The sequence below is a fragment of the Pituophis catenifer genome, unplaced genomic scaffold, assembly GCF_029215685.1.
Source record: "Pituophis catenifer annectens isolate HBS135680 unplaced genomic scaffold, rPitCat1.0.hap2 SCAF_1, whole genome shotgun sequence".
Lineage (NCBI taxonomy): Eukaryota > Metazoa > Chordata > Lepidosauria > Squamata > Colubridae > Pituophis > Pituophis catenifer.
Window position 1 is genome coordinate 51,424,066 of NW_027256881.1, and position 24,255 is coordinate 51,448,320.

Sequence of the window (24,255 nt, forward strand, 5' to 3'; positions counted from 1 at the left end):
TGCACTCCAGAAACCCGGAACAGGAATGGGCGATGCCGTGCGTGCCAGGTGACATGGCTTTGCGTGCCACTTTGGGCACGTGTGCCATAGGTTCGCCATCACGGACCTAGATAAGACTGGAACCGGCTGAAATAAATAGAATGGAATTTAATACAACATGAAGAGTTGAGATCTGGGTGGGAAAAATATAAAGCACAAGTAAAGGATAGTGAAGGATTGACCTGGCAGCAGTTTATGTGAAAGAGAACTGAAGTCCTTGGCAACCACATACTAAACATGAGCTAGCAGGGTGATGCTGATACAATAAAGGAAACGCTATTGGGAAGTGCATTAACCAGAGCACAGAGTCCACATGAGTGGAAGCAAATGTTCTACTTTATTCTATCCTGATCAGATCCCATTTGGGATATTGTGGCTGGTTCTAGACACCATCATTGAAAAAGGACAGTGACAAATTGAAGTCAGTTCATAGGAGTGTTAGCAAGATAGTAAAGGTTCTGGAAATCAAGCTCCATAAAGAACAGTTAAAGAATTTGGTATATTTAGCTTACAAAAAAAAAGGCATCGGAGAAAGATGCCACAGCAATCTTCAAATCAGTAGAATCATACTTCCCCAACAATATCCAAATAAAGATCAGGCTCACCGATATCAAACGGAGCCATTTTATAGTAGGGTAGTTATGGTGCTGGCCTAGAAACTAGGAATTTTAATCTTGTTTTAGGCACAGAAGCCAGCTGGATAAGTTTAGGCCAATTACCCTGACTCGATTTAATCCATCTCATGCATGGATTTCATTCTCGAGAAAATAGAGGAAGGGAATGTTATAAACAGAGTTACAGAACATAAAGGGATATCAATCTACCACATTTAATGCAATCTACTGCATTAAAGCTCTGAAGCCATTTTGAAATGAGTCAAGATAATCTCTATTCTTCAGAACTGTCCCCAATGGAGAAGTGACGGCCTTCTTATGATATGATCCTTATAGTAGCTGATCTCTGAGAGAGCTACTGCTGAAGTTTTAAGTAGGGGTCTAATAATTTAATAATTGCCACTTTTAAACAAGGAGGCCTTCTGTCCCACTTAAAATCATTAATAACCAACATTCTTTTGTCTAAAGCTGACATGCCAATAGATTAACCTGTAAAATAAAAATTAATGCAATTTAAAAATGCAATGGTTTTTACTGAATTTTTTTTGTCTTGAAACAGTATGGAGAGCTTATTTAATAAGTGCTTTTGACATAGTTTGATACTGACATAATGAAATAAATATACATATAATTCTATGATGGAAGTAAGGAAATATAACCTCCTAAATGCCGGGCTACCTTCAAGGATTTTATTTTATTTTTTTTAAAAAAGGTCTAGGATCCAAGAACTGAAAAACTAAGAAATTTCTGCACTTGTATTTGCAATTATATTTGTTTCTAATTTTGAGCACTAAATGTTTATAATGTAAGCAAGCATCTACAATCATGCTGAAAGTTCCAATATAAATGTAAGGAAAGTCAAGATTCTACTAATGCAGCCATGTACATGAATAATACATATATGATCCTGTGACTCACATGTTCTATGCTGGAAATGATCCTTCTTCCCTGCAATTAACCAAACTATTAATTCCGAACAGGTCTGCTCCAGAACATACATGTTCCTTTATCTGCTCTCAAAACCGATTCCAAATAGGATATTACTCACGTAAAGCAATCACAGCAGGGATTGTAAGCAATTTCTTCCAAGTGCACATCAATATCAAGTGGGGGTACAGTTCCATCCTGTAACCATAAAAAAGACATTCAATAACTTTGATACATATGAGAAATCACATAATTTGATTTATATTAAATAATGTAGGAACTGCCCACATTATTTAATATAAATAAAATAAAAAAAATTATTTATTTATTTATTTATTTATTTATTTATTTATTTATTTATTTATTTATTTATTTATTTATTTAAAAATAAATGGGGAACTGCTAGAGGACTGGAAAAGAGCTGATGTCGTTCCCATATTCAAAAAAGGAAAAAAAAAATAGACCCAGGAAACTACAGATTCATCAGCCTGGCCTTAATACCAGAGAAGATTCTGGGAAAGATAATCAAGCAACGAATCAGCGAACACCTAGAAGCAAACCAAGTAATAACCAAAAGCCAACATGTGTTTGTCAAAAACAGATCATGCCAGACTAATCTTATTACATTCTTTGACAAAGTGACAAAACTAGTGGACCAGGAGAATGCTGTCAATATAATTTACTTGGACTTCAGTAAGGCATTTGACAAAGTAGACCATAACCTAAAACTTGATAAAATAGAAAAATGTGGGTTAGACAGCATCACCACCAGATGGATTTGTAACTGGCTGACCAACCACACTCAACGTGTAGTCCTCAATGGAACTGCATCTACATGGAGGGGGGTATTCATTGGGGTACCCCCGGGCTCTGTTTTAGGCCCAGTACATATTCATCAATGATTTGGACAAGGGGATAGATAGGGAACACATCAAATTTGCAAACGACACCAAGCTAGCAGGAATAGCCAACACTCCGGAAGATAGGCTTAAGATAGAGAAGGAACTTGACAGACTTGAATATTTAACAAAATGAAATTCAATGGTGAAAAAGTTAAGGTTCTACATTTAGGCAAGAAAAACAAAATGCAAAATGCAAATTTTATGAGTACCCCTTCAATCTCCTCCTCTAGATCATTTATGAGGATGTTGAAGAGTACTGTACCCAAGACAGAAGTTTGAGGTGTACCTCACTATATGTTTTCCTCCATTGACACACTATACATTGGGTACAGTTGGTCAACCAATTCTGGTCATGGTACTGTCTATCTCACATTTTTCTATCTTATCAAGAAGTACACTGTGATCTACTTTGTCAAATGCCTTCCTGTTGTCCAGGTACACTATGTCTATAGCATTTCACTGTTCCATTAATTTAATCACTTTCACAGATGCCTGGCTTATCTGCAGGACTGCCTTTCACTGATTTTACAGTATATGTGGTACCTTGCTCAATAGTGGTGACTGTGAGAGGGATCTTGGGAGTCCTAGTGGACAATCACTTAAATATAAGCCAGCAGTGTGCTGCAGCTTCCAAAAAAGCCAACACAGTTCTAGGCTGCATAAACAGAGGGATAGAATCAAGATCACGTGAAGTGTTAATACCATTTTATAATGCCTTGGTAAGGCCACACTTGGAATACTGCATCCAATTTTGGTCGCCACGATGTAAAAAAGATGTTGAGACTCTAGAAAGAGTGCAGAGAAGAGCAACAGAGATAATTAGGGGACTGGAGGATAAAACATAAAGAACGGAACTATTTATGTCTAGTCTTATAAAAAGAAGGATTAGGAGTGACATGATAGCAGTGTTCTGATATCTCAGGGGTTGCCACAAAGAAGAGGGAGTCAAACTATTCTCCAAAACACCTGAGGGTAGAAGAAGCAATGAGTGGAAACTAATCAAGAAGAGAAGCAACTTAGAACTAAGGAGAAATTTCCTGACAGTTAGAACAATTAATCAGTGGAAGGGGCGTTGGTCCTACCTGACACGCTCCTTCTCGTTGTGTGGAGACAGCAGCCAGCATGGGTAGCACTCACCCAATCAGCTGAAGGACTGAGTCAGCCAATTATGTTAAAGTCCGCCCTTGTTGCCGGGCAGATCCAACTTTTGGTGAAGGACTATAATGGCAGACTCGGCGTGTGGGTAGGCAGAAAGGAAAGACCAAGAAGAAAGACTCCAATAGGACCAGACAGGCAAAGGGAGGGTCTGGCTGCTGTCTCCACACAACGAGAAGGAGCGTGTCAGGTAGGACCAACGCCCCTTCTCCATTGTTTGGTGGAGACAGCAGCCAGCATGGGACATACCCCAGTTCACTGTCCCCAAGTCTGGGAGGGGCCAGGCTGGTCCGAAACTACATCACTGGCCACAACCTGTTGTAACACCTGACGACCGAAGGCGGCTTCAGCCGAAGCAAACTTGTCCAGTTTATAGTGCCGTATGAACGGTGCAGGCGAGGTCCAGGTAGCCGCACGGCAAATCTCCAACAACGAGGCTTGCGTAGCCCAGGCTGCCGACGTGGCTGCGCTACATGTGGAATGGGCCGTTACCCGAGAAGGCCGCGGCAAGGAACGAAGGTCATAAGCTGAAGCAATGGTCTGACGAATCCAGCGGCCTATAGTAGAGGAAGACACCTTGAGACCCAACGAGACTGGGAGGAAGGATACAAATAACGCTTCCGAATGGCGAATAGTAGCAGTCCGCTTGATGTAAATTCGCAGAAACCGCCGGATGTCCAGAGTGTGCCAATGGCGCTCACGGGGATGAGAAGGACGCGGGCAGAAATTTGGCAGAATAAGTTCTTGTGCGCGATGGAAGACGGAGTTCACCTTCGGCACGAAAGTAGGATCCAATCGGAGGACAACACGGTCCGCGTGAAACACGCAGAGGTCAGCTCGGATGGATAAAGCCGCTACCTCCGAAATGCGGCGAGCTGAGGTCACTGCCACCAAAAAGGTGACTTTGCAAGACAGCAGCCGTAGGGAAGCCGTCTGTAGAGGCTCATACGGAGGACCCATGAGGGACTCAAGCACCAACGGAAGGTCCCAGGTCGGGTAACGATGCAGGACCGGAGGAGACAGGTTTGTTGCGCCCCGAAGAAAACGCCTAATCAGAGGATGTAGAGCCAGAGACGACAGTGAACCGCAGGTAAGTACGGATGAAATGGCGGCCACCTGGCGACGTAATGTGTTAGGGGTGAGACCATCAGAGAGACCCCGTTGGAGAAAGACAAGGATGTCCATAATAGAGGGTTGGAGGACATTCACACCAATCCGGTCACACCATGAGCAGAAGGCCCGCCAAGTCGCAGAATATATTCTGTCAGTGGAGGAGCGTCTCGACGCCTGGATCGTCCGAATCACATCTTCCGGGGTGAGAGCACTCTTCAGGGTGAGCCACTCAATCTCCAGGCGGTCAAGCTGAGCCAAGGACGGTCCGGGTGGCTCAGTGCCTCTTGCGTCAGAGTGTCCGCCTCGAAGGGAATGCGCCAGGAGGGGGCGACAGAGAGGGAGACTAAGTCCGCAAACCATGCTCTGCGCGGCCAATGAGGAGCCAAGAGAATCACCTCTGCCCGTTCGTCCAGGATCCTGCGGATGACCCTGGGTAGTAAGGAGGTTGGTGGGAAAGCGTACAACAGGCCCTTCGGCCACGGAGCCCGAAGTGCGTCGATGGCTTCTGCCTGAGGCTCCGGAAACCAGGCAAAGAAACGGGGCAGCTGAGTATTGGCATGAGTTGCAAACAAGTCTACCACTGGCGTCCCGAACAGATGGACCAGGGATTGAAAGATCCTGGGATGAAGCCGCCACTCCGCATTGTCCACCTCCTGACGGCTCAGCCAATCTGCTTGTGCATTGGTGACACCTTAAATGTGTTCTGCCCGTAGAGACTCGAGATGACGTTCCGCCCAAAGGCCGAGTCTCATGGCCAGAGATAACAGAGCCTTGGATCTGGTGCCGCCCAACTTGTTGAGATGTGCCTTGGCAGTCACATTGTCCGTCAGCACAAGCACATGAGATCCGGAGATCAGATGGCGAAACGCCCGGAGAGCCAGGAAGACAGCTTGCAGTTCCAACCAGTTGATTGGATGAAGAGAGTCCGCTACGCTCCACGTTCCCTGGGCAAGTTGGCCTTGGCAATGGGCGCCCCAGCCCCGGAGACTGGCGTCGGATGTTACCACCACCCGTTGAGGTTCCAGGAAGAGACAGCCTGCTGATATCGCCAGGGATCGCCACAACCGAAGGGAACGGCGTACCGAGGAGGGGACGGGAACCGGTCTGGTTGATGTGCCCTTGCCCGATTTCTGTAGAGGCAAGAGAAACCATTGAAGTTCCTGGGCGTGGAGCTGAGCCCAGGGAACAATGGAAATGGCCGAAATCATCTTTCCCAATAGCTGAGAAAGAATATAAGGGGAAGTAGACCTGCAACTTTCAATCCTAGAAACCAAGTCCCTTAAGCCCTTCTGACGGTCAGGGGAGAGAAACACCCTACCCTGTACCGAATCAATTAGGGCCCCTAAATGAACTAGAGAAGTGGAGGGAACAAGGTTGCTCTTTTCTAGATTAACAGAAAAACCATGGGCAGCTAACGTCCCCAGAGTCAACTTAATATCCGACACAGCTTGATGAGCAGAAGACAACACCAAGATGTCATCTAAATAACATAAAAGCCTAACAGACTGAACCCGGAGAGAAGCAGCCAAAGCAGCCAATACCTTTGTAAAGGTACGGGGGGCAGATGAGAGCCCAAAGGGTAACGCCCTATACTGATAGTGAACCCCCCCGTAACAAAACCTCAAATATCTTCTATGAGAAGGGAGAATAGGGATATGCAAGTAGGCTTCAGTTCGGTCGATTGAAGAAAGGAGATCGCCCCTCCTAACACCGTCAAGGATGGATTTCAACGATTGCATCTTAAATTTACGGTATACAACATACCGATTTAACCGTTTTAGGTCCAGAATGGGTCTCCACCCCCCCGAGGACTTAGGGACTAGGAAAACCCGGGAATAGAACCCCAACCCGACCTGATCAGGAGGGACGGGTTGTATAGCCCTGATGGAAAGGAGATGCTGTACCGCAGCGTCCATACGTGCTCTCTTCTCAGGATTACGAGAAATCGGACAGCTAACAAAGGTACTCGGGGGAGGGGAAAGAAATTTGATGGCCAACCCAGATCTTAAAGTAGCCAATTATCAGAAGTAGACTTCTCCCATGCGGCGACAGAGGGCTAATCTGCCGCCAATGGGGGGAGTCGCGATGCAATCAGTGCCGGCGCCGGTAGGAACGACCTCCTCCCCCTCGAAAGGGCTGCTTGGACACAAAAGGCTTTCCACGTGATGACCTGTCTAGGAAACCCCGCTGCCTACTAAAACTACTGTCGGGCCTAGGGGAAGAAAAGTGAGACGGGCCCGCACCATCAGCAGCTCGGAAGTGAGAGCGAGGGGCATAAGGGGCAAAACGAGAGTTTCCCCGTCGAAAAACCGAAGCCAAGATCTTATTTTTGTCCCTGGTTTTGGTGAGGAAAGGCTCCAAGGCATCACCAAAGAGGCGGGACTCCCCAAACGGAACAGAAGCCAAACGCCACTTATGGCGGGCGTCAGCTTGCCAGTGCCGGAGCCAGAACAGACGACGGGCAGCAACCGAGGAAGCTATCGCTTTGGAAGCGAAGCGAGCCGCGTTCAAAGTGGAGTCGGCCGAGAGCTGCAAGCCTGCAACAATCTTATTCAAGTCCTGCCGGACACGAGTGTCCTCTGGGGGTAACTTGTCTTGGAGCTGGCGCAGCCAAAGCAAGGTAGTGCGATTAAAGAACGAAGCGGTGGTAGCCGCCCTAATAGCCTAGGCGGAACTCTGATGAGCCCGTTGTAGTACCAGGTCCGAACGACGTTCATCCGGGCGAAGGCCTTCATTCGGATCACCCGGAACATTGGCGTTGGGCAATAGAGTGGCAATGGGGGCATCAATCGAAGGCACTTGAAGTATAGAGTCCAATTCAGAGGCGACCTGAAAGTTCTTGCGATCATTAGAAGAAAACGAAGGGGCCGACCCCGGAGAAGACCACTGGCGCTTCACCACATCGACAAAGAGGGGAGGAGTCAGAATAGAGGTAACCGGTCTGGCCGGCTTGGCAAACATGGGATCCAAAACCTCAGAAGCCGGAGAGGGGTCCACAGAAGGTGAAGACAAACGAGCAGTGTTGACGGCCTTAAATAATAAGGACTTAAATAAAGCTTGTGGGAAAAGTCCAGTGAAGGCCGGTTGGTCTTGAGGCAGGTTCTCGTCGTCAGACAAGGCAGAATCACAGTAGTCTACATCAGTCAAAGCTGAGGGATGGCTCGAATGGGAACCAGTAGGAGAATCGGGAGCCCGAATACAAGACTCCTCAGTGATCTGTCGTTCCGGAGAAGCGGAGGAAGTCGAACAGACAGATTCTGGACGACTGCGTGATTGGTCGCGTGCGGCTAAGGATCTCTGCACCGCGGCGTCAATAAAAGATTGAAGGTGCTCAAGTTGAAGATGCTCTGGAAGCAATTGCCCGGAAACCGTTGCCACCGGAGAAGATGTCGCAGGAGCAGAAGCGACAGGTTGCACAACCTCCGGAACAGAGACAGCTGGAGGATGAGAAGCGGAAGACCCCACAAATCCGAAGTCGAGATGGTCACCGGGCAATCTCTCAATGACAAATGGTCAGGTGTATCTGGTCTAGGCAGAGGCTCCTGAGGATGGTTATCAGCTACTGGAGCGGGAACCACACTCTTAGTAGCAACATTAGAGCTCGCTTTCTCGCAGAGCTTCTGTAGAACTTTGTCTCTGCGCTGCTCAGATTTCGAAACACTGCTGTGTTTGAGGCCTTTCTGACGAGACTGCGAAGAATCAGGCGATGTTAATGAGCCTCTTGAAGCCGCAGTTTCCGCAGATTTGTCATATGAGCCAGAACGAGACTGGTCTTGAGCAGCAGCACTGGCCAAACGGCCATGTTTAGACTTTGCCAACGCCTTTGGCATAGTTGCACTGACACAGAAGGCCGCAATTAGAAATGGGGGGGGGGCGCGAAGCTCCACCAATTAGCCCCAGACAACACAGCAATTCCACAGGGGGCGTAAAAGCTCCTCAATAATGTCAGAAACAAACAGGCAGCGTAATGTCCACCAGAGAGCAGTATGGCCAAGGATAGGGGGTGCTAACGCTCCACAATATGTGTCCAAATTACTACTCCGGATGAATGTCACTATCAGTCGAATAGGCCACTGATGTCATCAACAGGAGGCAATAGGCAAAAGGCAAAAGGCAGAGAAGGTTAAGAACAAGTCCAGCAAGCAGCTGACAAGAGCATATGGTCCAAATTCCCAGCCAAAAGAAAACTCTCCACGCTGAGTTGCTGATTGACAGGAGCAGCCAAGCAGGCAAGGCAGTGAGAAAGTCCTCCAGAAGAAAAACGGAACCAACAAGCAGGGGGGGTGGTGAAAGCAAGCCTCCCCACTCCAAAACTGTCAGCCAATGTTTAAATCCTCAGCCGACGGCCGGAGAGCTCATTTAATGCCGCAGTTGCAAAGCGCGAAAACGAGCCCCAAAATGGCCGCCGCAACCTCGCTGAGGTGAAAAAACGCCGATCAGAGGCAGGAGACACTGAGAAATGAAGGCGTTGGGGCTGAAAAAGCCTTCCAGCAAACAACAAAGGGGAAACAATCACCCCCCAACCCCCAGAGGGGAGATCCAGAGAAAACGGGGCTTCTTTCCAGTAGCGGTCAAATAAAGGGGCAGAGTTCACTCACAATGTCCAAAAGTCGTAGTCACACAGTCCAAGGTCCAAAGCCAATATACACAAGTGAAAAGCGTTGTCTAACAATCCGAAGTCAAAAACCAGCAGGAGAATCCAATATTTAGCTATAGAAATAGAAATAAGAAGACAGAGCCTATAACCCACATGCCCGATCAACTGAAAGGACTGAGCCAAAAGCTGGATCTGCCCGGCAACAAGGGCGGACTTTAACATAATTGGCTGACTCAGTCCTTCAGCTGATTGGGCGAGTGATACCCATGCTGGCTGCTGTCTCCACCAAACAATGGAGAACAACTTGTCTCCAGAAGTTGTAAATGCTCCAACATTGGAAGTTTTTAAGAAGAGATTAGATAACCATTTGTCTGAAGTGGTGTAGGATTTCCTGTCTAAGCAGGAGGTTGGACTAGAAGACCTCCAAGGTCCCTTCCAACTCTGTTATTCTATATATAAGATTTCTGAGTTCCATTTTGAATGTGAAAGCTTCCTAAAGAGACCAATAATTCAAGATAATAAGTTTATAGATATTAAAGAATCACAGAGAGCAAGTTTTAAAGCAAAAGAAAAGCAACATTTTATTTTGAAAATAAGCATTGGAAAAAATGTCATCATACATCAGTGAAATTGAACAAAACACCTAATCTCAATATCAACAGAAGAGAGAACTATATTCCTTTGAGGGACAGTTTCACAGCTGGAGTACTTCACTCAAAGGCCCTGTTCCATATGGCCAGCAGCAGCACCAGTGGAGGTGAAGGGGTGGACAAACTGATGAAAGCAGTGTTGTGTTGTTGTGAAGCCCCACCCTTGTGTACATATGGCACTGCATGTGTGTCCCCCATTTATATTTTTTAAAATAAAATAAACCTAATGATTTTCCAAAAAATTACCCATTAAGAAAACCTAGTTGTACCATTAATGTTACAAGAAATTATTTATGAAAGCAGGAAAGGCCCCTGATGGAGATGGATTGTTAATAAAATGGAATTATGACTTTTATGGAAATGGAACCAGTGGTGGGTTGCTCCCGGTTTGGTCCGGTTCTTGCGAATCGGTAGTTAAAGCAGCGGGAGGCTCCGCCTGGACGTCATCATGGACGATCTGCGCATGTGCAGAAGTGTGCGCGCTCCCATTGCGAACTGGTAGTAAAGGTAAGTAGAACCCACCCCTGAATGAAACACATATATATTCATATTCAAGTCAGTGTTGACTCCTGGCAACTTCCCGGACTTGTTCCTGTGGTTTACTTGACAGGATATTTGAGAAATGGTTTGCCACTGCTTAGTTCTTAAGGCTGAGAGAGCCCAGGGTCACCAAATCAGTTTCATGCCCAAGGATTCAAAGTATCATGATTTCTAGCCTAATGCCTTAGTCACTGTATAAACTGGCTCTTTCATGTTGCTGGTAACATATATTTAGTGAGACTTGCATGAAACACAAATTGCCCTCCTTGTTTTAGGAAGTGTATATAGCCGTATTAGTGAAACTGAGCAAAGTTCCAAGTAGTTGTACTAGTTATTGTTCCATATCTTTCTTAGCGGCAGATAATAAAGAATTGATTATAACCTTAGTACAGAGGTTATTTCCTTCTTTAGTTTACCATGCACAATCCAGTTTTATTAAAAATTCTAATATCTTGTAATAGCAGGCGGATGGTAGATATTTTTACAATTCAATCTGAGAAATTTGATCTAGTTTCCTGGCATCTAGCAGGCTTTGGATATTTTTTTGAACATGTTTAAGAAAAAAAGGATTTACTTCTGTTTTTATTAACCAGTTAAGAATGCAGTATTTAAATCCCTTGGCTAAATTTATTATAAATGGTATAATTTTTCACTTATTGATACAATATGGAACTCATGAAGGAGTCCTTTATCCTTATCCTTTATATTTTTAAAATTCATTTTATTTATTAAGGAGATTTGTACGGCCACCCAACTCATTCATTTTAATCAGCAGCAAAATAATTTGGAAGACCATAGAAAGAGTGTTAAGCTTGATCTTGTTTCTTATGAAAAACTAACTCTTTGGGATAATCATAATTTTAATATGGAGGTTCTTTAAGTACATAGTCAGAAAAAATATTTAGATGAAATGATCTTTAAAGTTTTTTTAAAAGCAGTGACTCGCTACAAAAAGAATTTGGATTACAGCTTAGCTGTAATATATCCAAATTAAAATATTTGTTGATTACTGAATTTGGGTTTGGTACATTGGCAGCCTTCTAAATTATAAATTCTACGGAAAATATCTCAGAGGAACTTAAAACTACAGTGCATTTATTCAAATTTTTGAAGAGGATTTTGAAGATAAACACTGATAATTTACAAGAAATCTGGAACGAAAAACTGGAATATGCTATTTTTTTTTAAACCCTGACATTTTAAGAAATAGCATTCTAAGGTCTTATAAATTAGAGTAGGATTCTAATTGAAATTTAGAATAGAATTCCAGGGACCTATAACATTAAAATGGAACTAATTCATTAAAAAATCTTTTTCATGTTTACTGGACATCCCCGTGGTTGTTGAAGAAACAACAACATTGGCTCCATTTTTTTTTAATGCTGGAGTTATTTAAAAGAACTAACACATATGACTTGGGCGTGGTCTTTATTTTGGTTTAAAGATGAGGTTGTAAAGTTAAATTATACCAAAAGCATTTTGTAGGAACGATGCTACAATTATGTGCACTCCTGAGTTACGAGTCTGCTCTTGTGGAAGAAGGACAGGGAATCCTCATTTAATGACTACAGGTTCAATGACTCTTCAATGTTATGGTGGCACTGTGATAATTCAGAATTCTGGCTGTCACAGCATCTCTACAGTCATGTGATCCCAATTTCCAATGTTCCCTGCCAGTTTTCCATAAACACAGACAATAGGAAGTCAGCAGAAAGTCAGAATTCTAGGTCTAGAAGATCTGACATAAAGTGCATAAACTCCTCCTTCTGTCATAGAGAACTGAAAATGATATTTTAATGTAAAGAATAATTTTAATCAAAATAAATAATCAACTTACTCCTTGCATGATTAGACACAACAATATCTACATTCATTTAAAGAAAGAGGCAATAACTAATTATCCTTATAGAAAGGAAAAAGTAATTCTAATACACTTACTGGGTTTAGATTTGCAAAGCAGAAAAACAATTCTTATAAAAATGCTTACCACTTAGGCACAGGTCATAAGGAGGCCTGAGAAATTATATTAGTGATAAAATTGAAAAATACTTTGACAGGTTCAAATATGAGCTTGCTTGTCCAAACTAAATCTGCCAGTCTAAATAAGGAGCAGAGTCCAACAAAGCTGGGGAAATGCAAACTCTAAGCAAACAGAATAGGTATTGTTTCCCTCCACCCACCCCCATGTACACATAACACAAATTAACCACTTTGGCTTGATTCTCTCCTCCTGCTAAGCCATATAGGCATCCTTTTAGTTGCTAAGGGTTGCTAAGGATCACAATTAACATGCCCCTTCCAGGAGCTGCTAAGTAGAGGTAGCTCTCGACTTACAACAGTTCATTTAGTGACTGTTCAAAGTTACAACGGCACTGAAAAAAGCGACTTATAACTGTTTTTCAGAGTTACGACCTTTCCAGTATCCCCATAATCACGTGATCAAAATTCAGTTGCTTGGCAACTGGTTCATATGTATAACCATTGCTGTGTCCCAAAATCAAATGCTCGCCTTTTGCTATCTTCTGGCAAGCAAAGTCAATGGGAAAGACAGATTCACTTAACAACCAGGTTACTAACTTATCAACTGCCATATTTATTTTCTACCTCAAAAGGGCCAAGAAATGGTATTATTAATTTTCATCAGTCATGATCAGAGAAGGTTCCAGAAAGAGGGCTGGGAAGCTGCATTCAGTCCTGAGGCCATAGGCTGCCGCCACACCTGACTTGCTTAGCACAATGTAAAAATCAAGTTTGTTTTTACTTCAGCTCTGTTCCATCTGGCACAAAGAAGTATTTGTGATGGCCAACATGAGATTTACATTATTTTTGCAATACTATGCAATACTATTTTGCAATACCTGGAAGCGGCAAGTTAATTAAATATATGTTAATATATATATATATGACGACGCCTTAAAAGGCAGAAATAACTATCTGAGTCTCCCAGAGAGCAACACAGAGTTGCAGTTTGTTAACAGAAAAAAAAAGCCCAGAAGCTTGTGAATGAGATTTCACAGAACCAGGGCTGCAGAACAACTTAGTTTACGTAGGTAAAACCTGGCTAGAAAGAATATGCACATAAAAGCTTACGAAAAAGAAAAAGACACATTGTACCTTTACAGGGAGGATATCTGAGAAGTGGGTGTGGCTCACTGACGACGCCTTAAAAGGCAGAAATAGCTATCTGAGTCTCCCAGAGAGCAACACAGAGTTGCAGTTTGTCAACAGAAAAGAAAAAAAAAGCCCAGAAGCTTGTGAATGAGATTTCACAGAACCAGGGCTGCAGAACAACTTAGTTATATATTTCTTGTTCCCATCAGAAGAGAGAATCCACATTCAAAGCCATAATTTATGAAAACTCTATTGGCCTTTCTCCATGTGTGTCGTAAGTTGCAGAGTGACAAATCTATTTAATTAAAAAACAAGTAGTATACGAAATACTGCACTGCTGACGTATGCCACCAAAAGTTAACTTATTATATAACTTTGGTTTCATCCTGTCATCAGCGCCAGCAATCATTAACAATGCAATCGGAAGAACCTTCCTGTCCTTTTCAATATGAGGGGACGGTGTGATTGCCTAAATTGGATGACTTCTAGACAATTGGTTACAAACAAATTTATGCTCACACTGAGATATATGAAATCATATTTGGAATAGGTTTTCAGAAAGTCAGGTTCATTCAACCAAGAAAAAGCACCTTGTAGTCTTTTATCCTATCCGTGTCAGGATTAATAATAATAATAATAATAATTTTATTTCTATACCGCCCTTCTCCCGAATGACTCAGTGCGGTATACAGCCAATTTAAAAACACAAGACACAACAATAATTAAAAATTAAAATAATTAAATAGATTTGGCCGATTTAAAACCCCAAAAATTAAATTACTACATCACAATACAATGGGGGAGTGCAATCTCTGGATTGCAGTCTCTAAGATTCCTGTTTGTGTTTGTACTCCAAGAGTCCCCCTACACTTGGGATAAACTGTCATGCAGTCCTGAAATCACTGAACAAGCAGGATGTAAAAGCAATAAACAATGTTTAGTAAATATGTTTGTGGAATATTTGCAGTAAATACACAATAATATTGGGGGGTGGGGGAGAGAAACACCACAGGAGTGACTGTGGAGATTCTCAGTCATCCACATCATGGATATCAATCGACAAGCATGACATTTAGCCATCCCAGGGTTGAGTACAGGAAATTGCACCATCCACCTGATCTTTCAATCCAGAGATTAAAACACACCTATTTAGATGCTCAATCAAAACTTTAGCATATGTTGCCCCTTAAATGCTATCTACCATGTTTCTTCAAAAATACGACCAGATCTTATTTTCTTTTGACCTCTGAAAAAATGGCTAAGCCTTTTGTCGAGGGGTGTCTTAATTCCCACCCCCCACGCACCTGGCCTGGCCACCGGGCCGTTTCTTTTGGGGCCGAAAAGAGCGAGTCAAGCGACCCACGCACCTTGCCTGGCCACTGGGTCACTTCTTTTGTGGACGAAGAGAGTGAGCAAAGCGACCCATGCACCTCACGCACCCTTGCCTACCTGTAATAGTCACTCCAGCTACCGGTAGACGTCCACCCGAAAAAGCCTGCCATCTTTCACGCCTGGCCACCGGGCCACTTCTTTTGTGGACAAAGAGTGTGTGGATGAGTGATGTGCCCCACGCCATCTGAAGTATGTAACTTTTTTTTAGTGTTTATGTTTGTCCTGACCCATATGCCGCCCTGAGTCTCTAGAGAAAGGCGGCATATAAATTGAACTAATAATAATAATCATAATAATAATAATGTGGCCCAGGTGCAGCAAGGAAGACTTTTTGCAAAAAAGGTCCCTATTGCAGATGGTTATAGCCCTGGGTCAAGTCATCCCCTTTTACAATCTCCTGACAGGCAAAGTCAATGGGGAAATCCAGATTGATTACAATCCAGATTGATTGTAAACAACCCTTTTGTAACTTAATTCCAGCTACCATCCCAAGTGGTTTAATGAACTGGGTTAATGGATTAATGGACTTTATTTATTTATTTATTTATTCATTTATTTATTAATTAATTAATTAATTATCGGATTTATATGCCACCCTTTCTCCACAAGGACTCAGAGTGGCTCACAGCAATAAACAACAAGTCCAATTAAAATTCAACAATAAAAACTAAAATTCCCATTAAAACCCCACTCAGTCCAGGCCATCTTGGCGAAACAGCCATGTTTTAAGGTCACGGCGAAACGAGTGAAGGTCGGGGGCTACCCGGAGCTCCAAGGGGAGCTGGTTCCAGAGGGTAGGTGCGCCCACAGAGAAGGCTCGCTCCCTAGGGGCCGTTAGCCGACATTGTTTGGCCAACGGGACCCAAGTAGGCCCTCTCTATGTGAGCGCACGAGGCGATGGGGAGCTGTTTTTGGCCGCAGGTGATCCGCCAAATACCCCGGGCCTAGGCCATGTAATGGCCATGTAAAGACGTAATAATAATAATAATAATAATAATAATAATAATAATAATAATAATAATAATAATAATAATAATAATAATAATTTTATTTCTATACCGCCCTTCTCCCGAAGGACTCAGGGCGGTGTACAGCCTATTTAAAAACACAGACAAAACAACAGTATAAAATTTAAAATAATTAAATAAAGTGGCTCAGATTTAAAACCCCAATAAATTTAAACACCCCAATTTAAAACTATTGTGTTGATAGTCCGGCCTGGCGGGACAACAGGGTCTTCAATGCGCAGCGAAACACCCGGAGGTCGGAGATCTTACGAATTTCCGGGGGCAGTTCGTTCCACAGGGCTGGGGCTCCCACAGAGAAGGCCCTCCCCCTGGGCGTCGCCAGCCGACATAACTTGGCTGATGGCACCCTGAGGAGACCCTCTCTGTGGGAACGGACTGGTCGGTGGGAGGCTATTGGTAGCAGAAGACGGTCTCGGAGGTACCCGGGTCCTATGCCATGGAGCGCTTTAAAGGTGGTAACCAACACCTTGAATCGCACCCGGAAGACCACTGGGAGCCAGTGCAGCTCGCGCAGGAGGGGTGTCACATGGGCACAACGGGTTGCGCCCATAACCACTTAATGATCTTAAGTCTTAAGATGTTAATGATAAACAACCCTTTTGTAATTTGGGATTGGGGTGGTAGCTGGGATGGTGGCTGGGATTAAATTACAGGTCTACTTTATCAAATGCTTTACTAAAACCCAAGTAAATTTTGTCCTTTTCTAAAACTATATAACTACAAAAAATAATTATAACCTTTCCCATCTTTTTTATTAAATATATATGTCACTCACCTCTCTAACAAGATGTTTGGAACCATTCCAATTGGACAGAATTAGAGTAGGAAATATATTTGAATAAATGTAAATAACTAAATAACTAAATGTTATTTAGTTTCAGAATATAAGCTTATCTATGGAGATGGTGAAGTTCACTTCTACTTCGGATTTGGTGTAACTTACCAAAAGTTGTATTAACATTAAAAGAACATTACAGAACTCTGTCACAAAGAGCAACAAGAAAACGCTATGAAATTTAGTTCTTAACAGTAAGAAAAAATAAAAAGGATTCCTTTCCCGTGTATGTAATTCTTGCAGAATTGTTTTGGCAGCAATGTTACTTGCATCATACCGCATTTGCATGAGATGATAGTCCAATATTTTGCATTTCTTCTCAGGTCAGAGAAGGTATGTCGGAAATTGAAACTAAATTTGCAAGAAAAATATTTAGTCACCCATTTCTCCCCAATATTGTTAGTTTCACAATCCTCAAGGAAGATAAAAGTAAATAGAATATTACTATATACATTAGACTCATGGTTAAGAACAATACAGTGTTGTTTTTTAAAATAAAAACTTACTTTAGTAATAGTCTTTAAAATTGCAAGGCGATCCAAAGGTGGTGGCAAACCAACATAAAGTGTTTTATCCAGCCTTCCTGGGCGCAAAATAGCTGGGTCTATAATATCTGATGGGAAAATGGGGAGAAAATATTAGATGGGTGCAAAACTTAAAAAAAATAACCACAACACAACCATGGGAGGAATTATGGACCAAATACATATTTTTTTCCCTAACTTACAACTAAAAGAAAATTGGAAAGAAAATTTTCATAACTTACAACTAAAGAAAATTGTAAGACATTTGAAGAAATGTTTTACAGATGGTTCACAATTACACGGATAATCTCCAAGATTAAAAAAAAAATTATACAGTAACAAATGTTGAAAATACCAATGAATTTTTGAAAATTAAATTCAGAAGAAAATTACAACTTGTTCCTTTACTAAGCATCAGAATATATCAACGAGAAATATAATAACTTTTTGAGATATATGCTCAAACAATTAGAATAAATTTTGCCCAACATTGGCAAAAGATATAATTGCAACAATTTCCGATTAGGAACTTAAACTTAGAAAATATACAGCAATGGCAAAACTAACAGCATACATTGAAAATAGAAGTTTAATCAAATTCAAGCAAGAATGGTTTCCATATATACAATATATTACACAACATGACAAATAAAAAACTCTGATGGTATGGGTAGGGGAGGCAGCTACATTCTCCCCGCCCCCCACCAAAAAGGCAAATTGGTAGAAGCACAAAAAATGGGAAAATTAGAAACTCAAGCTTTTTTAAAAAAAATAAAAATAATAGTGCTTCCTTTTGTTGCTGTTATTTTATTTTGTCTAGTTTTTTAAAGAAAAAGAATACAGTATATAAATAATAAAAATAAGAACAATGCAACAACAACACAAAGGAGACCTTTAGTATGAAGCATTCACTTCACTTCATCTCATTCATTCATCCATTCATTCATTCAATTTCTGTAACCACCCCTCCCTCCATTTCAATCAATTTACTCTGGGTGACTTATCATTCCAAAACAATAAAAACAATAAAAAGCATTTTAAAACAATAAGTACATCCAAAATAAATATATGTTATAGCCATACTTAAAACAAAGAAATGGAACGCTTCACACATATAACAAATGTTGATGTAATTTGTAATTGTTTACTAATCCCATATTTAGTTCTGGATGTAAAAATCAAACTGGTGCTTATTAACACTGACATTTCCAAAATCATAGTTAACATTGATATATATATATATTTCTTTATGTTGGTTCTTTGGTTCACTTTGAGTTTGGTTGTTTCCTTGCAAACATTTCATTACCAAACCAAGCAACATCATCAGTGCTTCTTTTTTATTTTTATTTATTTTATTTATTTATTTTTTCAATTTGTATACCGCCCTTCTCCTAGTGGACTCAGGGCGGTGCACAGCCAGAACTAAAACACATACCAATACAAAATTTAAAATTATTAAAAGAATTACATACTTTGGTCCAAATTTAAAACAATTCGAATTAAAACCCATCAACAAATTAAAAGCTAAAAAACTAAAAAAGGGGGGAGGGTTCACGCCAGCCCTGCTTGATGGAAAAGAAAAGTTTTCAGGGCACGGCGAAAGACCCGGAGATCCGATATCCTTCGTATCTCCGGGGGAAAATCGTTCCAGAGGGCAGGAGCTGCCACAGAGAAGGCCCTCCCCTTGGGGGTCGCCAGCCGACATTGCCTGGCTGACGGCACCCTGAGGAGTCCCTCTCTGTGGGAGCGTACTGGTCGGTGGGAGGTTTTCGGCGGCAGAAGGCGGTCCCGCAAATACCCAGGTCCTATGCCATGGAGCGCTTTAAAGGTGGTAACCAACACCTTGAAGCGCACCCGGAAGATCACTGGAAGCCAATGCAGCTCACGCAGGAGAGGTGTCACATGGGAGCGCCCCCTCGCTCCCATAATCCCCCGCGCGGCCGCATTCTGCACCAGCTGGAGCCTCCGGGTACTCCATTTTTAAAGGTTTAAGTTATTCAAACATTAAGAGTGTTAATTATCTCTAGTCGATATTTTATAAACAACACTGTACTCAAATAATATACTATCCTGCCTATGTCTTAAAACAATATAATAAAACAAATAAAAATATTATCCATCCTTTAAATACAAAATAGAGGGCATATGAGGAACATTACCGAGCAGCCCCAAATAAAATATTGCTGAGGACAAAACCAACATTTCTAGAACTAAATATTTCAGCTCAGTACTAGGAATGCCACAGCCTTAAGAAGAGGTGTGCTTCATAATTAGTGCACCTGCTACTTTAAGCTCATAATAATAAAACAGGGGTGGGCAAATATGGCCCCTTTATGACCCGTGGACTTCAACTCCCAGAATTCCTGAGCCAGCTTGGCTGTCTCAGGAATTCTGGGAGTTGAAGTCCACAAGTTGTAAAAGGGCCACAGTTGCCCACCCCTGTACTAAAAGGATGGGCTATGATAAATCTTTGCTAGAGACATGCTGTTTCAGCCCCGAAGCCAAAGCAGTACTTTGGAACAAGGATGGGAACACAGAGAATTGTGGCACCTCCTTAAAACAGCTCTCCCTTTTCCTGGACTTATGGTTAGCTTTGAAATCCCCCCAAAATATGGATTTGATTTAAGGAGTGCTGACAACGCATGCTGAGTTCCTTGTTCCATCCTATCGGCACCATTCCAATTGTAGGAAATTACAGCTTAGTATTTTGCATACACAAGGCTTGTTTGAAAAGTTATTGCCCATGAAAATTGCTTAAGGAGACAGTTTCTTGCCCCTATGCTCCTGTATCCAGTATCTATGAACTCTGTAACTAGCTGTAAACACAATCTACCAAAGGGGCCGCTAAAACTCAATTGCACTAGATACAATAACTTACCCACTAAAGTATGTTACAAAAAGCACGGATAGCTTTAGACCGATTACTGTGCAGCGTGATCACAGAGGTCTAGCGAGGCCCACTGTTTTAATTTTGTTTGCATTACACTGGACAGCTTTTTTCAAAACACTTCTCAGAAATTCCAGGTTTCAATGAAGGATTTCATTTTTTTTTGTTTATCTGTAACTCTTTGTATTAAGAAGACATGGAAGGCCCACTGCTCACTAAGGTTTATATTTGGCCCACAATCCTCTTCCCAACCCTATTAATGACCGACAAAAGAACTAACTCTCTTCACCAATCAGCAGCTGATCAGCAATGAGATCTTTGATGCTCTATAGTCTTTTAAAACAGCACTGACTGATGCTACTTAAGTCATACTGAAACTTAACTGAGGGTAGATTTACCTTGAGGAGACAAACAATTCCCAATTTTACATGGTGACTGAAAAAAATCAACTGTCCCCAACAGTTTATGAATTTAAAATAGTCTTCATTAGTAGAAAAAGAAATTGTCTGGAGTATAATTGGCCTGCAGGAAATAGTGGAGTCAGAAGAAAGGAAAGTCATGTGCAAGTATTCATGTGGATCCAGGTAAGCACCTCAATAACTACCCCTTCATGAGGAGTTCCTCTTCTCTTCAAGCTCTGATTCTGCCCACTTCTGGTCTTTAGAAGAGGCAAAACAAAGATGATATAGTTAAAAGGTCTATTTGAAGCATAAAATGTACCTGTGTAAAGCCACTTAATTATCTGATTCTGAATCTTTAATTGGTTGTCCACCTCAATATACTCCAAAAGCAGGGATGAAATGCTTCCGGTTCAGACCAGATCGCCTGATCCGGTAGCGATGGCGGCGGGTGGTTTGGAGAACCGGTAGCAAAAATCCCTGCCCCCCCCCGCCCAGCTGAGCCGCGCAATCATCAGAGGCTTTTTTTTAATTTTTAAAAGCATTTTTTCTACAAACTTTTCGGCCGTAAAAATGCTTTAAAAAAAAAAGGCTCTGATGATCGCACGGTCCAGCTGGGATCGTCAGAGGCTTTTAAAAGAATTTTTTCTACAACCTCTTTGGCAGAAGAGGTTGTAGAAAAAATGCTTTTAAAAGCCTCTGATGACCCCAGCTGAGTTTCCTGATTGTCACAGGCTTTTAAAAGCATTTTTTTTTACAACCTCTTCTTCCGAATGGCCTCTCAGACTATTATTTTTTGGACTGAGTCAGTTTCTTAAAATGAAGCCAATATAAAAAATCTTGTAAAACTTAAAAACCAAATTTCATTTCTTTCAGTGAGCTTCCAAGCCATTTTCTTTAACTTGAGCTTTTGTTATGTGAATTATTAGATCCTGGTGCTACTGATGCTTCAGCAGTTTTACATCTATTGGAGGAATTAATTGTGTCTTCAAAGCCAACATTCCATTGTTATGAGAAACTAAAATAATGTAGTAACATTAGTATATTTAGATGAACAGATCTGAACACTGTGTTTTTGTAAATCAGTGGAACATAATTTAAAGAATCAGTCTCCTTTGACCTTATGAAATTAACACACAGAAAATTTTATGAATCTAAGAGCACAGAAAATATTTAGTAAGGATCACTTATTAAATGACATCATTTAGCTGATGGATACAATCCATGAGCTAGAAATTAAATAGATTGGATTTATCCTAATTCTCACATTTTGAGCTAAAACCCAAAATATTAGAAATAGAAATAGAATAATAGAGTTGGAAGGGATCTTGGAGGTCTTCTAGTTCAACCTCCTGCTTAGGCAGGAAATCCTACACCACTTCAGACAAATGGTTATCCAACCTCTTCTTAAAAACTTCCAGAGTTGGAGCATTCACAACTTCTGGAGGCAAATTCCACTGATTAATTGTTCTAACTGTCAGGAAATTTCTCCTTAGTTCTAAGTTGCTTCTCTCCTTGGTTAATTTCCACTCATTGCTTCTTTACTAATATAGTTGTAGCAGGGGTGAAATGCTCCTGGTTCGGACCGGATCGCCTGATCCGTTAGCGATGGCGGCGGGTGGTTTACTCTTCGGCCGTAAAAATGCTTTAAAAAAAAAAAAGGCTCTGATGATCCCACGGTCCAGCTGGGATCGTCAGAGGCTTTTAAAAGCATTTTTTTTTACAACCTCTTCTTCCGAAGAGGTTGTAGAAAAAATGTTTTTAAAAGAAAAAAAAGCCTCTGACGATCAGGTAACTCAGCTGGGATTGTCAGAGGCTTTTAAAAGCATTTTTTCTACAACCTCTTTGGCCGAAGAGGTTGTAAAAAAAATGGTTTTAAAAGTAAAAAAAAAAAAAAAAAAAGGTGGTGACGCCCACCCAGTCACATTACCCCCCCACCAAGCCACGCCCACAGAACCGGTAGTAACAAATTTTACATTTCACCACTATCCAAAAGTCCAGTTTTTCCAATTCAATTTAAATCATGTGATGAAAAGCATAAATTAGGCTGAATAATTCCAGGTGGATAATTACAAGATACTACAGCTCCTACAATTTTCTAATTTGTTGTTATTTGCAGCTCTAAAATGGAAATGAAATGACGTACTTCTATTATTGAATCCTGCAGTTCTGATTATTTAAACATTTGGCTGGACCGCAAGAAGTTAATCACAAAGACAATCTGCAGAGATATAAAGATATGTACTACAACTGTTTTATTTGATCTGGAAAATTAAAAAGACAGCTTAAGGAAACTAAAAAAGAAGGCATAAACTAAATATTGAAGTTAATATTAAGGCTGAGTCAAGGTTGATTCAGCCTTCCATCCTTTCTAAGGTAGGTAAAATGAGGACCCAGATTATGGGGGAAATAAGCTGACTTTGTATAAATATACAGAAGTATGAAGGCTATTGCTTAACGCATTGTAAGCCGCCCTGAGTCTCCGGAGAAGGGCGGCATATAAATCAAATTTATATATATATATATATATATACTACATCTCTCTTTCTCTCTTTCTTTCCCTTGCTCCCTCTCCCCCTCTTCATTTCCTTTGGATATTACACAATAATTAACATGCATTTAGAAGCCAAGTTAAACTACAACAAAAACTTATTCAGGTGATGCTTTAAATAAGGATATAACAAAATAAAAGAGAAAAACTATTTATTCATTTGATTTATACACTATTCCACTTTTTCGTACAACTCTATACATAGTGCTTCGTCATCATATTTTCTCCACAACCAAGAGTGATTGGCCCAAGATCACTCAATTGGTTTCCATGTCTAAGAGAGAACTAGAACTCACAGTCTCCCATTTCTAGTCTAGTGCCTTAACCAGTACATCAAATTGGCTCTCATCTCCAACTAGTTTCACTCAATCACTCCACTCCACTCCACTCCACCCAGCCAGTCTGTGTGTTCACCAAGTTCAACAATTTTTTTACTGTGTTCAAAACTAGCAGCTTCATAATTCAGTCTACCCAAAGATCAGTTATTTTCATATATTAGATTTATATCCCATCTTTCCTTCAGAAGCAGGGTACTGGATAAACTATTTCATCTTTTAATTTTTCTTTGCTCCAACTATCTTGTGAGATAGGTATGGCTGAGAGATAACTTTGACCAAAAGGCTCCAATAAGCATATATAACTGTGAGTGGCCTTGAAGCAAGATCTCCCTGGTCCTAGCACACCAAATTCTTTATCCATCACCGTACATGGAAATATCATTAGCTCACGTATACAAGCCAATTAACTTTCAACTCATAGGCATGTTGCACAGGAGCAGTATATAAAAATACTTGACATTATATCTGATTGCTTGATGATCTATACCTGGTCTGTTTGTAGCTGCCATAATGAACACCTGACGACGTGATTCCAGGCCATCCATCTCAGTAAGCAATTGGTTCACTACACGGACACTGGCGCCTGACTGTAAGAATAAGAATGTGAAATAAGATAAAAATGACAACAATGGATTTAAAAGAAAACCCCTAGAA

The 24,255-nt window shown here is 41.4% G+C and overlaps 1 protein-coding gene across 2 annotated transcripts in view; it reads right to left on the reverse strand.

The window, feature by feature from the left end:
* The window catches only part of NVL (nuclear VCP like), a 59,900-nt gene that overhangs the window by 8,455 nt on the left and 27,190 nt on the right, over window positions 1-24,255 (reverse strand). For both annotated transcript variants that reach the window (XM_070949398.1, XM_070949388.1), the window contains exons 18-20: window positions 24,089-24,188; window positions 17,410-17,516; window positions 1,702-1,778 (exon numbers count right to left, since the gene is read on the reverse strand). In XM_070949398.1, coding sequence (XP_070805499.1) covers window positions 1,702-1,778; window positions 17,410-17,516; window positions 24,089-24,188 — 284 coding nt within the window. The remainder of the gene's footprint in view (window positions 1-1,701; window positions 1,779-17,409; window positions 17,517-24,088; window positions 24,189-24,255) is intronic.